This window comes from Pholcus phalangioides, unplaced genomic scaffold, assembly GCF_987345545.1.
Source record: "Pholcus phalangioides strain wild (caught in Gottingen) unplaced genomic scaffold, Ppha-v1.0 ptg000015l_1, whole genome shotgun sequence".
Classification (NCBI taxonomy): domain Eukaryota; kingdom Metazoa; phylum Arthropoda; class Arachnida; order Araneae; family Pholcidae; genus Pholcus; species Pholcus phalangioides.
The window spans coordinates 112,278,693-112,296,657 of record NW_028301608.1 but is presented as its reverse complement, the minus strand read 5'-3'; the positions used below and the strand labels follow the sequence as shown (position 1 = coordinate 112,296,657).

General features: G+C 34.4%; 1 protein-coding gene across 3 annotated transcripts in view; it reads right to left on the bottom strand.

The window, feature by feature from the left end:
• The window catches only part of LOC149077613 (protein Obscurin-like), a 218,920-nt gene that overhangs the window by 103,352 nt on the left and 97,603 nt on the right, over nt 1-17,965 (bottom strand). Inside the window, exons 1-7 of one of the 3 annotated variants that reach the window (XM_089245166.1) lie at nt 15,670-17,846; nt 9,507-9,622; nt 6,217-6,381; nt 4,916-5,086; nt 4,641-4,710; nt 3,302-3,397; nt 1,418-1,510 (exon numbers count right to left, since the gene is read on the bottom strand). In XM_089245166.1, the coding sequence (XP_089101292.1) occupies nt 1,418-1,510; nt 3,302-3,397; nt 4,641-4,710; nt 4,916-5,086; nt 6,217-6,381; nt 9,507-9,622; nt 15,670-17,802 (2,844 nt within the window). In that variant the 5' untranslated portion in view covers nt 17,803-17,846. Of the gene's footprint in view, nt 1-1,417; nt 1,511-3,301; nt 3,398-4,640; nt 4,711-4,915; nt 5,087-6,216; nt 6,382-9,506; nt 9,623-15,669; nt 17,847-17,965 lie in introns of those variants that run through there. The other 2 variants (XM_089245167.1, XM_089245168.1) reach the window with 2 other exon arrangements.

The window sequence follows — 17,965 nt, the reverse complement described above, 5'->3', positions numbered from 1 at the left end:
TTAGAAATTAATTCTCAAACGTATTACCTTGTCAAAATAGAACTATAATCACCAAATTACTATGCAAGGGTGATTTCATAATTACCCTTGTCGTATTTCACAGGTGAACCGTTGATCCTAGAGACGTATACTCCAGATAGAAAAACTACCCAAATAACGTGTAGAACTCAGATATATACGTCATTCGTAATGCAAGGGGGTGTACAGTTTCAAAAACAAAAAAAAAATAACTTTTTACACGGACATCCTGTCTTCAAATACACAGTTATAAAGTTGTTGCCCTGTCTCTCCTGATGCCAACGAAAAAAATCCACGTTTCTAAGCGCGATATTTACTGAGATATCCGAATTCGAAAAATGGGGGAAAGAATAGCAAAAGCTAACCGACAACGCTTCTTTCTCTCATTCGCGCTGTTGTTTCGAAATTTTTCCCCCCGATTTTTGAATTCGAATAACCCAGTGCATATTGCACTCCGAAACATGTTTTTTTTGTTGGCCTCAAAAGTGTCAGGTCAACAGCTTTCTTATTGTGGTTTTGTGTACAGGGTGTCCGTATAATTTTTTTAATATTTTAATAACTATACAACCCTTGCAACATGAATGCCGCGTCTGAGTTCTTCACGTTATTTGGATACGTTTTATTAATTGGAAGATACGCCTCTGGGATCAACGGTTCGCCAGTAAAATGCAGCAAAGAAAATTATGGAATCAACCTGTCTAGCGTCGTCTATCAAAGAAACTGCAAACGAACTATATTATGCCGAATTATATCGTAGGCATAAACTTATATCCGGTCCATGAGCCCGAGCAAACTCAATATTCACCACCACCTCGATAATATCTATATGAATGCATTAGTAGGTTTGAGCCCCCTTTCCCAAATATTTTTGTGTCCTCCTAATATTTTCAATACCTTCACGCCTTTGCATATTGTACTCGATAGTGCAGTCGACGCTAGATATAACTACCACCTTCGTTCGGGCGAAAACGGATGTAATATTGGGAAGGTCGTTACATCGAAAGGAAAACATACATGATGATCGTTATTTAACGTTGAGACTTGAAACGTTTGAGACTTATTCTCCCTGTCATTGTAATGGAGTGGTCCTTATAATGCAATAGTCAGTTTCAGAAATTATTTTAACATACAACCGCTTAAGCAGAGACGAGCAGAGAGGAAAAGGGGGAAAATTTTTAAAGTGAAAAACGTGTTTTTATGTACTCTCACAAAAAAAATTCTTGGGGTTAATTTCTCATTTTAAATCGGCGTACACATTTGGCAAACGAAAAAAATGGGGTGTTTTGCAGCTCTTGCATAGAACTTCCGACATAATAAGACGTCTGAAACATTGGACGGGAAAATGAACATCGATTGAATTTAAATGGAATCAATCATCGAAGACGGCTTCAACACCGACCTTGAGGAGGAGCTGATAATCATTAAGTCTCTGAATTGGAAGTTTCAAGTGGTCCACCAAAGTCTTATCATCCCCAATGGATTGGCTGAAATTCTGAAAGAAAAAAAAATCATTTAAGTTGACATAATAGAAAGATGTTTATGTCGTAACATCCATACTTGAGATGTCCCTGATTATTGAATTAAAATTATACAACTTCAGGTTTGCAATTAATTACAAATTTTACAGTAATTAGAAGAAAATGCAAAATAGAGAAAATAATCATATTTCAATAGTCATAATAATTTGCATTGATATGATATTGCATTCACTGGTGCAATATTGCGCTTTCGAATTGCATCCGTATGTTGTTACTGTACATACTGATCTGATTTATCCTCTCTTTTGTATTACGCTGTATTGCAATTTTTGAGTTTCTTGAACCGTATATGTTTGTTGTTGTTACTTACGTTTGTAAGCCTCGTGGCATACTCTGTGGAACACGAGGAGTTGTTTCTGAAGGACCCAAATAATAATTAAAAAAAAATAGTCATAATAAAATGGTTATTTATGATTATTGAGTTTGCACAAATGAATATGATGCGATTTTAAAAACTTATATTTTCAAAACTATTACACATAATATAATCTGCCATACATAAAAATAAAGAAAAAAAATTAACGTTTTTCTTTCCAACATCGCTCAATAGATGACAGCACTTTCCGTAAAACGCAGCGTCTGAAGTTTGTGCTGACAATGGGAGAAATTTTTTTTTGCATATTAGAATATGCAAGTTTTTTTCTCCCGCTACTTCTGTGCATCATGCATTTAGAAATTTTTGAAAAAAAAAAAAATTAAAGAATGAGTAATGATCGGAATGTTCAGTAAATATCAGCCATTGCATTCCACGGAAGTGTTGCTATCCATTGAGCGATGTTGAAAAAAAAAATTGAATGTTTTTCTTTATTTTTTTTTGCGGATCAAAGATATTATATTGTGTGTAATAGTTTGGAAAATACATTTATGTCTTTCATTTGTGCAAACCCACTATAATGAAAAAAGCTACGGTAAGGAGGAGGGAAGTTGCTCGAAGCTAGTAAAATGATCTTGTATTCGAAAATACAATTAACATTTACTCGATTTTTATACTTTTGGATAGATATTAGGAGTTTGTTTCACCAAAAATGACAGAAAGAAATAAGAATTCTGTGGATTAAAAGTCCAGTGAGGAATTATCGGGAAAAAAAGGTAATTTTACTGCGATGGCTGAACCTTTCGAAAATGATAGAAAAAAATTATTAATCCTTATAACTTGTGCCTCTTCGTGCCACTTTTCGAAGTTCTGAAAATTTTTGAGACGTGGTTATTTTAGTACGTGAAAGGTATAGGACATACGAGACTTCAATGACTGATATCTGAGTGAATTTTTATTCAAATTTTACAGGGTAATTTTTTTTTCTCATCCAGAGTTATAGAAACAGGCTTAGAGTTAACAAAATGTCAATTTATTGATTGGGCGACGTATAAACATTTTATTTTGCTTCTTGCATTTTGTGTGATGGTTATTTTTGAGGAGCCTAACTATCACAGAACCCATCTTTTCAGATTATTTTTGGTATTTAAATTTCTGTACCTTTTTTACTGTTTTCTACTAAAATTTCTGTAGTTAAATGAAATTTTAGCCTCAATGTAATATTCAAATATATTCTGCGAGGTCTTTGTCATCAAGTTACTTATCACATATGACACTTTTTACAATTCATTTATGATGTCATGCGCAAATATACAAATTGCTCATTATTTGTGGTACAGAGAAGTTATTAGAAACAGAAAAATAATGTTTTCAGACATGTTAAGATCATCTCTATGTAAAAGGATAGAAGTTTTGATGTGACCATACTTACATCGAAATACTCTCTAACACTTGCGTCACTTTTCAAAAGCCTTTGTGCTCTTGCTTCATTCCAGCAATACGCAGAATGCATATCAAAATCCCTCTCCTTCAAGGAAAGTACGATAAATATGAATATCGATATGACCGAGTAGAAAATACGATAAATACATATATTGCTGGAAATATTATGTAAAGAGAATCCAATGAAGCATATTAATATATTTTCTGTTTTAAAAAAAGAGTAGGATACGTAAAATGAACTTTTCCTCTCATTAAAATGACCACGTCAATAACCACCATATCAAGACCTAAACGTTCCCGCTTCTATGCGTCACAGAAGTTACCTATAAACCATTAGCCATACAGGAACACAAACTGGGATGTAACTTAACTTTCTCACTAGCATTAATGAAATATCCCACCATCTTAAAACCTATAATTTTAGTAACGAAGACATAGATAACTTGTATAGCAGATTTCTAACATTTTCCTATCCCACTTACTTTGAACTGCTGAAAATCGGAAGAAATCTTACTTCATGAAAAAAAGAAGATGTATTTTACAGTGGGTTCAGTGATTTCTGCTGGGTTAAGAAAGGTGCTGTACCCCACAGCAGAGGCGTACTCATGCTTTCCCCTAATCCGACCAAAGCTTAGAAAAAATTTAATATTTCGGTAAAAAATCAAAATGCAGTCGAATCCCACTATAACGAACTCCAAGCAAACGGAGAAATCACTTCGTTAAAACGAAATTTCGTTACAAAGGAATTCCAGGTTTTTGTATTGTTCCCATTTAAACTTATCTGGGGGACTGGAAAAGTTTTCGTTAAAACGAGATTTCTGCTATAACGGTATTCGCTAAAACGCGATTTGACTGTATTGAAAGGAAAAAAAAAACTTTTTTTTTGTTATTTTTACCAATTTCTGAAAATTTAAATGCTTTTTGAAGAGTTAACACTTCGCCGGAAGGAAATTTTTGTGCCACCCTAGAGGTAGATTCTGCTTTCGCCCCTGCCGCAGGGCCTACCATATTACTCTTATTTCGTAAAGAAATCTAACCACATTGTGCGTGAAGTCACATGGAGCCATTGCGACAATTTGATACACTAATTTTGGAGGAATATTGGTCACACGTAGAGCCTTCCAATTAGCATAATATAACCAAGATTAGTTGCCATATGCCTGTATTTAATGGTGTAGAATATTAATATTTGGCAAAAAAATTGATGAAAGTTATTTAATAACGGTGAAAGAGTTGTTCTTTTCGTAGAAAGTAATTTTGTATTGCTAAATTAGGAATTTTTTTATTGTGCGAATCGAATACGAATAAAATATTATTGACTGACTCACCAGTCGTAGGAATGTTTTGCCAAGCTTTGTTGGTTCTTTAGCATGATAATGGACTCCTTTCATGAGGACACTGAAACGAATAATGAAAAGTAAATATAATGCACAGTATTTCATGTTATGCACAGTATTTCATGTTATGCACAGTATTTCATCTTACTCCGAATCATGAATCTACGACGGATTAATAGATTGTGTCGAAATATTTTATAGCTATTACTATAGATCGAAATGATCGAAATAGATTTTGTATTACATTAGAAGCGTAACTTGCTTACTTGTTGTGGAAATCACAGACATCCTTAAAATTTCCAAAAATGGAACTTTTTCGATCCCTTAGAGCTTTTGGTACTTCTGGGTCGTCAATCTGCTGCAGGTAGTTCTCAACTACGAACTGCATATCCTTGGAGAAATCTTCCTCTGTTTCAACAAGTTCTCTCACTACAGCTCTGATCAAGAAAAAGAAACATAATGAAAGAGATGGAATGTTTTCGGCCCGAAATATACTGATAAATTGAATTTTCTGGATGTTATGCCGAAACCAATATTTGGAAAGAAAAGTGATTTTCTTGAAGTTAATTGATCACTTTTCTTTCCAAATATTGGTTTCGGCAAACATCCAGAAAATTCAATTTCTCAGTACAAACGGATAATGAATTAATCTTATTAATTGAAAAAGAAAAAATGTATGCACACAAAGGGTGCATAGCTAGCTCCCCCTTTCCGCAATTTACTGGAGAACCGTTGATCCTAGATGCATACTTCCAATAAGAAAAATTATCAAAACAACGTGTAGAACTCAGATACGTCATTCATATATACTCAAAAACCCAATTAAAAAGTTTCGTCCTGCTTTGCCTGATGCCAACAAAAAAAAATTCCACGTTTCTAAATGCAGTATTCCTTGAGATATTTGATTTTAAAAATTACAGAAAAGTTGGGAAAAGGAACAGCTTATGAAGCGTAGAAGAAGTTTGTCCGTTAGTTTACGCAGTCCTTTCCCTCATTTTTCAGCGATTTTCGAATTCAAATATCTCTGCAAAAATTGCAACTCAAAACATAGAATTTTTTTTTGGATCAGGAAAAACGAGGCAACAAATTTCTAATTGGATTTTATAGGAGGGGACCAAAATATGAAGTTAATTTATTATAAATAACTGTACAACCACTTGCAATATGAATGATGCATCTGATGACCACATATTATTTGGGTACTTTTACTAATTGGAATGTTTCTCTAGGAGCAACGGCTCGTTGGTAAAACACCGGTACCAGCTGTTATCTATGCATTTTATACCTGTACATTTTTGAACGAGATTGAAGTATTCCATAGAGAAAGACATAATATAATGATATATTATCATATCATGAAGCAAAATTATTATAATTTTATACATTCTGATGAAAACAACCTTTGCAAATAGCAAATAAAACTCCAGTGGTACACTAATTTACTTTGTAACTGTGACTCATTTGTACAGATATGGGTACAACGTTTCGCAACATTATAATTATAAATGTTTCAAGACTAAATATCCAAAAACGGTATTGAAAATAGAAGTAAATTTGAAGCACGTACTCCCTGTTCTCAATGGCTTCTTTTTTCTTCGGGTCAATGGCAGTCTCCGGAATGGCATAACTGCTCAGGGTTTGCTTCGCCGTCGATTTCTCGAGGTAGCAGGCCGGAACCCATCCTTCTCGAGGAATCTCTTCGGCGTTCATTGGTCTGGTTCTGACTAACCATCTAGATGAAATAAAACATTTTAATATGAAAAAAAGGTAGAAAAAAATCAGTCAATTAGTCGCAAAACAATCACTTTTCTGTAAATGTGAATTTTTCGGAAAGTCTCAAATTCTATATTCGAAAAATATTGAAATCACAGAAAAATCTTTCTTATTTGAAACAAAGAAAACACTAGAGTTTACCATATTTTAACATGTATAAGGAACTACTTTTTGGGTCCAAAAATTGGGTCCCAAAAATAGGAGGGGTTTCTTATACATGGATAGTATTAAATATATATGGTGTCCTGTAAGTGCTAATGCGGCCTTTATCACGTCAACCGTTTGTTGTAGAGGAGAGGTATGATTTCAATTTGAAAAAAAGGTCAAAATGCGTTCAAAAATCCCTCTGTGTCAGTTGGGAAATTGAAAACACAGTGCGTCAAAAAATAAAAAAAATCTAAATTTTTATGCGGTCTCCCTGTCCTCCAACTTCAAACAGCAAAGTGGTTTTGCCCTGTCTTTCCTGAGTCGAAGAAAACAGACCCTATGTTTTTAATGGCGGTATTCGCAAGGACATACGAATTCAAAAATGGGAGAAAAGTTGGGGGGAAGGCAGCAAAAATGAGGGAAAGGAGCGTTGTCCGTTAGTTTTTGCTGCCGTTTCCCAATTTTTCTCCGATTTTGAATTAAAATATCTCGGTGAATATTGCAGTTAAACACAGGGGATTTTTTTATTGGGCTCAGAAGAGACAGGACAACCATGTTCTAATTGAAAGTTAGAGGACGGGGGAGCGTAAAAAAATTTTAGAATTTTTATTTTGTGACACACTGTATTCTCACTCTTGAAACTTTTAACGCGTTTTGAGCATTTTTAAAATTGAAATCATGCTTCTACGACTGGTGGTTGATGAGATAAAGGTCGCATTAAAACTTACAGGACACCCTGTATAGCTTTTCAACTTTTTTCCAAATTTTAAGCCCAAAAAATCAGGGGTTCCTTCTACACATTAAAGTACGGTACATTTCGGATGTGAGAAATGTGTGATGAGAGTACCTTCGTAGAGATGCAAAAAGAAAAAGGAAAATAAATAAATAAATAAATGTAAAATAAATAACTAAAAAAATAAGAGCTTTTTATAACAATAGAGATATTGATTTGTTTTACTGAAAACTTTCTCTAAAATTTAACTAGCAAGTTGCATTATTTCTTCGGTCATAAACCATTGCATTAATTTGTATGTTCCGTTACATACGAACTTCTTTGACTGAATCCTTTTCCTCCAAAAAACTCTGGAGCCGTAATTGCCATATTGTGCAACGTACATGTACATAATTGCTAAATGTTTGTCATTCATAGTTTACGTGTCACTGATTATCAGCTCATTACCTGTATTCTTGTCAACCGTTTGTATGGGTAAAACCCACCGACATTAAGAGAAATAAACGATTGTTTGATATTTCTTCGGTCACTAACTTGACGTAAACCTTCTCACCTCACGCGTATCATTGCATACCAGGGGTCTTCAACATTCAGACATGGTAGGCCAAATTGAAACTCCTCACGAAGCCCGCGGCCCTACAACCCATGTGATTTAGTGAAATTAATAGGAGGGCCAATGGGGGCCCCCATGTTAAGCAGGAACAAAAATAATTGAAGCCTTTTATTTATTCTCAGCATATATAAACTTGGTAGCGCATGAAAGTAATGTTACCTCTCGATATAATGATATAAGCCCTCTATTACGATATTTTTTTCTTGATCCGAATGAGCATTGTTATACCGAGGTTTCAACATGCTTATTTAAGTTTGAATACCGTGACAGCTTTTATGTTTTATAATGATGCGTCAAGTTCAAACTTGCTATCGTGTCGATGACACCCGACTTTTTTTCATGTTCGATGTTTTTAAGTCGCTTTAAATATCGAAGTTTAAGGTTGCGAAATGGTTCGATTGCCAAATGTCGAAAAGATATAAATAGAGGATTTTTTTTTTCTTTTCCAATTCCTTCCCTTGAAAAAACAAACTTATTTTAGCACGAAAAAGCTGTTTAGTTTCTTGTCTTATTACAGCAAAGGGTCATGTGCAGTCAGTTGCATGCTTTGGAAGTTATATATACCAAACACACACACACTATACCCTACCCTATGAGGATTTTCTTTTGACTTATTTGTGACCCGAAAACATCTGTAGACTAGTGCAGTGGATGTGGATGGAAATGTCGCCGAAAAGGATTTTCTAGGATGAGCTGAATCGGCGAAATAATGCTTTCTTGGACAGGCAGCTGTTTTAAACGCGGTTAATCGACTTTATTTTCGGAGGTGACAGTTTTATGATTCGCGGTTTTCAGTGACATTCCACCGAGTGTACATACGTGCGAGAGCAAAAAAAATAAACAATTCTTTTAGATGGTTGAAAACACACGATTCATAAAACACGAGGGAGGAAAAAATAAAAGTTCCGTCTCTCTACAGCATCGGTGAAGAAAGTTCCGGACTCAATTTTCGGTAGTGTCATTTGTAGTGCCATTTTTCAAGTAACTGATAGAGCCATGCCGTTTTAGCATTTTAATATTCCAATTTTGTTGCTTGTATTTCATGCTTAGTCATTATTGGAAGTTCTACGTGAGAAGTTTTACCTTGCCACTCTGGTGCGAGCAAAACGAGAGGAAAAAAACTTGTCACCAAAAGAAAAAAATTAATGAAGAATTTTTTGTTTATAGAAACAAACTAGTTCTTACTTTAGGTCCAATAGGAAGAAAGATCCAATGTAGGAAGACATTATCAAATAGAAAAAAAATTTAGTCAAATTTCAGTGACATCGTATTTCCGACGGTTATGTTAATTTGGTTATTTTGAAAGAATTCTATCATCATAGGGTAACGTTCGAAAACCAACAAATATATTTTGTTTTCTTAAATTTTTCTTCGAATAGCCGATTTTCACGGAGTTTTCAATACCCGTAAGTATTAAAAATGAGAAGTTTTTCCTGTGTAACATAAAGCTTATCCTACACAAATGTGTGCATATTCAGAATATTTCTAACATAAAAAAAATTAAACATTTCTTGCAACTTCTTTCATCGTCTATAATTTGAATCTTTTTATTTAATCAAGCAACAAATAAGAAGAGAATTGCTATGAATACCTTCTCGGCTTTGATGCATCAATCACATCGACTTCTTGGCCTTCCTTCATAGGAACGGCTTCTTCATCACTTTCCATTGGTTGGAAATCCATAATTGCTATGTACACATCCAGGCACTATGATCATTAAAAGTTGATTAGTATTTAAAACAATTTTGATAAAAAAAAAATATGTTTATTCAAATTCACTTCAAAAGGGAATATTTAAAATAATTTTACAATTTAACCCTTATCGGTCCAGTTGCTTTTTCCGGCATTTCGTTGGTACAGTACCGTACTTTGTAGCGCCTCCCCCCGTTGAGGAAGGCCCCTGCATATTGGTCCTTTCACGATTTTTGTATAGCGTATAAATTTCGCTAAGAAGCCGAATTCACATTACTTTTATATTTTTTGTAAGAGGCCGTTCTAACAGTTAAGTACCATTGCTTCCTGATACGGGGGGGGGGGGTACTGTGTTCAGTCCACTTAAACATAGGACCGCAAAAGGTTAATAGGGTGCAAATTCTCATCGTTGTCTAATACATATACTTCCTAATCTTTAGTTTCAGAAAAAAGGTTCGGATTAAAATAAAAGAAATGTTTCAAATATCACCCATCATTATACAAGCCGTTGAAGTCCAAACAAACATTCGTAATAAAAATATATGAAAATTATCTTTTTATGTCATCCATCGGTCCTATAAGTCATATCTAGTTGAATATTTTTCATGTTCTATCACGTGAGGAAAAAAATCCATTTTTCTGCTACCAAAACTTTTGCTATTTGAAGTTAGTCAAATCACTCTTTTTTTTTCGGAAAAATAGGGTTCATGCACAAAATTATTTCAGGGAGAACTAGATAGTAGATACTTTTTTTACTAGATTAGTTTATCCATCGGGGGCAGGTTAACAACTCTAAAGAGGGTGTCAAGATCTCTGAGGCTTTAAATGTCGATTTTTCAAAAATGACTTGAAAAGTTATTTCATTTAATTGCAAATAAACTGCAAAATTTTTCGTGTCAATCGGTTCGCTGTTTCAAAATAAAAGAAGGAAGTAATGAATGACTGTGTTACAGTATACAAGAAACAAACTCTTTTTAACGCATTTTCTGAGATGGAGTTTTAGAAGTTTTTGCAGCCCATCCGTAATATTAAAAAAATCTGCTGCTCAAAACAAATGCGGCAATTTTGTGGAAATGTTTATAAGAATGTGCTAATAAACGGAACCTCCGATTTAATTATTCGCAGCGATATTTCAGTATTTAAAAAAATGAAATTTTTGAAATTTATCTTTTTTCCTTGTATTCATTTATTGCTTTTCTTTTCAATTTTAGAAGAAAAAGTTGACAGATTTTTTGATACGAATTTTTTTTAAATTTGATTTGTGCCATAATATAATATTTTCCAAAGTCTTTTCTGAAATGTCGACTTTAGATGTCCTGACATCCCTTAACGCTGTGTCACTGGATGAGATGTCAGCAACACTATATTGATTATTTGTTTTAAAAGCTCTGTATGACATGTTAAATTTTTTCCGGGAATGATGCATTTTGTCATGAAACATGCCAACAATTCATCAAGTTGAAGGTTTCACAACTCGGTCATAAAATCATTTATTTGTTCTGATTTACATGTTATTGCATGTGAACATTTTTACTAGATATAATAAGTAATAAGACCTGGAGAATGTACGAAATTTTTAAACTTCGTGACTGGTTCGGAAACAATTTTTTTAACCAAACAGCTTCTAGAATGATAAATGAAAGCATTTGAAACATTTCTTCTAACTATAAGTTTTCTCTAAGACTATAGTTTAGAAATTACATATTGGACAACGACGAGAGTGAGCTGCTTGTATATTATTAGGGTATTATTACATAATATCATTTCATAGTTGAAATTCTCCCGTTTTCTGAAGAAGTTGATTCGTAAATTTTAATAAAGTTTTCCTTCAGCAGAAAATTGGTGTCATATTTCATTCTCTGTTTTTATGTAAAAAGTTTTTTTATCGATTTATTTTGCATCAAAAATCTAAATTTCATGAAGTTTCCTGAAATATATTCCATGAATTAAAAACGAAGTAAGTTAGCTTTTTTTTACAGCGTAGTATCCTTATGAACACTATTCTTCTCTTGCGATAATTATGCCTGGTCAAGTGATTGGAATAGATAAGCGTGTTTCATTCGCATCTCTCTGTGGCAGCTATCATCAGTTCTTTTTTGATAGGAATATGATAAAATAAAAAGAATTCTCTTATAGTTCTGGTTTTAAATCGTTTATTTTATCTTTGATCTCATGTGCAGCATGTGCAACACGAAGGATATTTTCTATTCGATTAGTAGAATGAAATACAAATAATAGACAGCTAATGACAAGCTTGAGCTTAACAGTGTGGTGACAAAAAGAAAAGCACCCCCAGCGAAAACAAATACCTCCATATAAGCAAGGATGACGTCACTCTCCGCTACCATACGAAGGATTTAACAACTGGCTGTTGCGAAGATATATTTTTTTTTGGAAAGAGAGAAAATTCAACTGCCCCTGCGGGGAATCGAACCCACGTCCTTTCACTTTCCGGGCGAACGCCCTAGCCGGAAGTGAAATGACGTGGGTTCGATTCCCCGCAGGGGCAGTTGAATTTTCTCTCTTTCCAAAAAAAAATATATCTTCTCAACAGCCAGTTGTTAAATCCTTCACCTCTATATAATGCAGCGAACCCGACTGAAAGACTTTTAAATATCTGTAGTCCCTGGATTTGAACGAGTCTCAAATTAAATTGAGCTGTCACAAAGACAGACTTATGGTGTGTTCTCAAAATGTTGTGCGTTCTGTGTTTTTCCTGTATAAAAGTCGATACTTCCATTATATTTCAAATATGGTTCCTTAGGACACCATGTGCTATTGAGAGTTTCATGAAAAGGCATGATACCAAGTCGATAAAACGAATCAATTAACTGATAAATATAGTAGTCTAATGAATTTTAATTTCTTATATTCCCCACTCTCTGATACTTTTTCCGTACGCTCTTGATTTCAGGTTATAAATCGAAATTATTGTTCTCCTTCAATTAGAACAGGCATCATCAACTCGTTGCTCGCGAGCACCACGGTGCTCCCTGAATCACCCAGAGTGTTCGATGCTCATGTCCGATTTCGTGCTCGCGAGCGATTGATCAGCAATTCCAATTAAACACTTTGTACACATTGCAATCAAGGATTGAAATCATCCTGATGTCATGTAATTCGTATGTCAAACTTGCTGTAAGGGTGCTCTTCTTTTGATGATGACTAAAGGCAGTGCTCGCAACTGAAAAAAAAGTTCAAGACCTCTGCCTTAGAACATTAAACGCGATACCTTAATGGACCACCTCAGATAAGTGCAGCGGAATCGGGGATGTCCGCTGACCGCAATTTAAGATTCCCTGTTGAAGACACCCACCGTGTTATAAAATCCAAGGACATCCACCAGTAATTGTAAAAATTTTTATTTATTAAAGTGACTGCAATTTACGAATATATTATTTAGATGAACTTGAACGTGAATTGCATTCAAAGAAAGTTTTATTTTTATTTTTTTTTATTACTGAGATATTCAAAAATAAAAGATTTAAAAAACATCTGTAGATTTATAATTGCATCTTTCCCATTTATACCGCGGAATACATTCAAAGCTAGACCATAAAAAAAGAAAGAAAAGAAGACAGTGAAAAGGTTTAATTTTATTAAGAAATTTAATCTGTTTTAATGTTTCTCCATGATAATGTTTTTCTTTCTCCATCTATATGTGAGCGGCATTTCTACAAAGACGTAAGAATCTACGACAGCCAAAGGGGTGACAGAGGGGGCCCCAAAAAAATAAGCTATACTTAGTTCTTTGGCTCGAAAATGGTGGTGTTGACATAACAGTAAATAAGTGACATTGTTCACGAGAGAAACAGCAACCTCGGCTGTATAATATTCTATTTCCCGGCGCATTCATAAAGGAACAATGGCAGTAAAAAATTAAAGAAAATCTGTCAACCAAAAATATGTCTCCTTAAAGAAAGAGATTGTTTGTTGCTCTTTCTTTTTTGGTACCCATACCCGATATTGAAGTTACTCATCAGAAAATAAAAGAAGTTCCTTTCTTTTAAGATAAAAGTAGAAATTTCGACAAAGAGATAGATATTAGTTTAAAAAAAGTCACAAAATAAGTAGATTTTGTGAGAAAATTTCTGCATACGACATCATTCTTAGTAGTTTTTATACGACGATAGTTTATACGTCAATATTTTGGGGAGCGTGCAATGAATCAAAAAGATGCATTTCAGTTACTTTATGTGGGGGAAAGTTCGAATTTGTAACAGTAGAAAGAGATTGAGATACAATAAATATAATTTTTCGTAAAATACTACTTATACAGGGTGTTTCACCAAAAGTGTTCCAAAGGATTATAAATTATATGGTTTATTTTCAAATTAAAGTAAAATTGAAAAATTAACAAAAATATCGAATTTCGAAGCAATATTTCAATCTTGAAAAAGCATTAATTGAAATTTTTATACGGCCCCAATCAAAAAAACTGTTGGTTAGGAAACTTTTTCTTCTTTACCTTTATAAATAAAGAAAGAAATTTGCCCATTCTCAATTTTTGGCAGTTTCGCATTTTTTTTTTTGAAGTTTTGAAATATCCACACAGTTATAAAACAAAAAAAAAAATTTAGGAAAAACGAAAATTAAAAATTTCAATCATCGATACCTCGGCGAAGTTTCATCCAGTTGTTACAGAATTTACTTCATTCGTTAAAAAAGAAAAATATTCATTTCATTTCGCAACTAATCAGTTTTAGAAGAGTAACAATCGCAGCAAAATTTTCTTTTTTTACTGAAAAGTTTTCTTCTTTTACTGAAAAGTTTTCTTTTTTTACTGAAAAGTTTTCTTCTTTTACTGAAAAGTTTTCTTTTTTTACTGAAAATTCTTCTTATTTTCTTCTTATTTTACTGAAAATTCTTCTTATTTTACTGAAAATTCTTCTTATTTTACTGAAAATTCTTCTTATTTTACTGAAAATTCTTCTTATTTTACTGAAAATTCTTCTTATTTTGCTGAAAATTCTTCTTATTTTACTGAAAAGTTTTCTTCTTTTACTGAAAATTCTTCTTATTTTACTTCAATTTCGAAATGAGCCATAGAATTTATATCCTTTTCAGACACTTTTGGTGAAACACGACGCACACTGATCAGTTTTAAATTTCGAAATTCAGTCTTTACTTGAGTCCATGATTGTGTTGAAAATCATTATGATCGTTTATCCATTGCAGATAGAATGCATTCAGTACAAATTTATTACACATATGCAGTAAAAGTCCGTTATAACGAACGAGAGTTCATAATCACAGGAAACATTTTCGTTATAACGAACTTGTTGTTAGCGAACTTGAAACTTTTGCGCTCTGTCAAGTAATAAATTGAAGAAAATTCCTGCTTTATCTACATCATAGTTTCCCAAACATCAGCCCCTTCTTCAGAATTTTTTTTTATGGCCCCCCCCCTAACGTAAGCGCCTCTCATCCATTATCTACCGCATTCGTCTAAGATGAAAATTCAATTTTCAATTGATAACTGTTCACTTGCATTTTACAGACAGAAATGTGTTAAAAAATAAATACTTTAAACCAATTTTCAATAGTGGAAAAAAATTCATTATTTAAATATTTGAATTTTAATGATGTTTATAGTCAATTTCTAATACAATGATGTTTTGAAAACAAAACTTAACGCACACGCCGCATTAGTATGAGTACCGCGGGTAACCAAAATTGTTTTTAAAACGTAAGCGTGGTAGCAGATAAACCTAAAATACATTAAATTATAATTCTCATTGAATCAGATTATTAAACAATAGAAAACCCTTTCTCTCTGCTTTTCACAGCTTTCTCAGCAGACCGCACAAGTTGTCGAAAGAAGCATGACATCTGAAAGTAATTTATCTCAATTAAGTATTGAACTTATATATAAAAAATAAAACGGGTATTTAAAGCAACTTTGAAACTAAATTTAAAAGGGCAAAAAAGCACACTGGATTTTCCTCGACTAATTCTGTCTCCGTGTTATCTCTTATCATTTCTTACATCAGATTCGTGAACGATAAACGTAAACTTTAGGTGCTCTTTTTCTTTTTAAATTCTTAATTTATTATTCTCACCTGTGAGTTGTCCCATTTGGCTGCATCTGAGTATGAGTCAACTCTTTCTGTCTGAATTGTTGCACCATGGCCAAGAGGAGGAGAAGAACCTTGAAAATCTTTCGCTCGCACAACAGGTAAGAGATCCTCTTGCTTTTCCATCAAGGACGTAGTTATGGGTAGCCGGCTCTTCATCTCATTAACGAGCTCGGAAGGGCTGAATTCTACAATGGGATCATTGATGATTTCTTCCGTGTAAGAAGCTGAAATTAACTCTTGACAACCGGGAAGTATTTCTTTGGAGGATTTCTCTTCTTCAGATGTTTGGAAACGCTCTATTCCTTTGGAGTTTTTGTTCGTGGTTGTCCGAGAATTTCGACTCGTTTCTAGAATATTTCGAATAGCCGAAGCTCTCATCGATCCTTCTAGAATATCAGACTGGGATTCATGATTTTCATTCAAGATTTCTGTGAATAAGATTTTTTTCATTTGATTGTCCCCGTTTTTTACCGGTGAGGATGCGGCCTGACTTTCTCCATCTTTTTCGTGCGTCGTTTTTGCTTGGATTTTGCTGATAATTTCAGAACGAAGTTCAGTCAGATGCTCTGATTCAATTTCAATAATTTGGGCATTTTTCAGAGAACTCTGAACATAGTTTTCGGAAGAATCTCTAGATGTGTCTTTTGACGTGTCTAGATGGTTTACAGTATCGACAGACTCACTAAAACATTCTCTAACATCAGAGTGTCCTCTCGGCGTTCGGTCATTTGAAACACGTGACATGCCTACATCGTCATTCACGAGTCTCGTATCTTGACACATTAAATTTTCAGTACCCATTAAATGACACGATTCCTTAAAGTTTTCATTTACAGTCTGACTTAAATCTAGAGAGGAGCTTACTTGTTGAGATTCATTTGATTTGTATTCAGTGGAAGATTCACACGATCGAATATTACCATCGATTGAATTGATTACTGAATGACTTACCCTTTCTTGTGCATTATTTTCGTGAGTTTTGTCGTCGGATTCCTCGTTAAAATCCAACCCGACAGCTTCGTCTTGATCGTAGGTACCGACAGGAACAAGAAAATCACGTGTTTTTGACTCGAGCTGTTTGTCAAAATTGTGGAATTGTTGTTTGTATTTGTCGATCCTTTTAGTTTTTTCTTCATTGACAACTTCACTATTCACGGTATTATATTGAAGATCATTTTCTTCGATCATCATATGTTCAGGTATTGTATCTTGAAGATGCACGCACCCGTTTGTTTCTGAGGTGTGGGTCCCATTGATTGTTGGACCACTCTTCCTGATTGGACTACGTGACTTATTTTTATGCCTCCTGGGTCTCGATTTTCGAATATCTTCGAGTAATACCACTTCTTTGACGATTTCGTTCAATTCGTTACCGTTTTCTGAGGGGTTTTCTTTGACATTGGAGATATGGATTCGCACAGGAACAGAAAGGGGATTTTTAACTTCTTTGACCATTCTTAAAGGCAGCGTCGATGTATCGAACACTTCTTCACGTCTTATGGACTCCGTAACGACAGGTAACGTATGTCTCCTCGTATATTTTGTCGGCTGCTTCTCCGGCTTCATTTCTGGTATCTCCCTCAGCGCAGCTGGAACCAAAGACCCTTCTTTTCCGCGGATGAACAGGTACTCACTGTCATTAAGTTTCAAAATATCGTTTATACCACCATCAACCATCAACTCAACCTCCACGGGTATCAACACATCCCCGTAATCCACACTATCGGCTACCGACATCATGTCATCAGCCGTTTTGTCCGTACTAGCACCCTGTACGGGATATATGTACTTATGACCAGCCATCGCGTGGTACTTTGAAGTGACCTTGCAGTGGAACTCGTGCTCGGTCACGAGTCTCGCTGTCCCGTCCCTTTCTATGATGGGGTAAACGTACTTGTAATCCTTGAAATACTTGCTCTTCTCAGTTATGCGGCATGAGACAGACGGGGGCATCAGTGGTAAATCCTCAAATGCTGGGGTGTAATGGTGCTCGTCCATCGAGTGACTTTTGCCGGTGATCCTACAGAAAGGAGAGACCGATCTCTTTCTGACATTACGGCTGAAATCAACGTCAGCTGATTTCGAGCACTTGACTCGTCTAGACTCTATTTCCATGTTTCACGTCAGAGTGACTTTTGGCATCATTTTAGAGAAAAATATTCTATATATAATTTACTTTTCCACCCTCGCAGAAAATCGCATAAAACATAAAACACCACTCCTTAAATTTCAATGTCAGATAATTGGATCGCAGCCATATATTCAGAAAAACTGACAA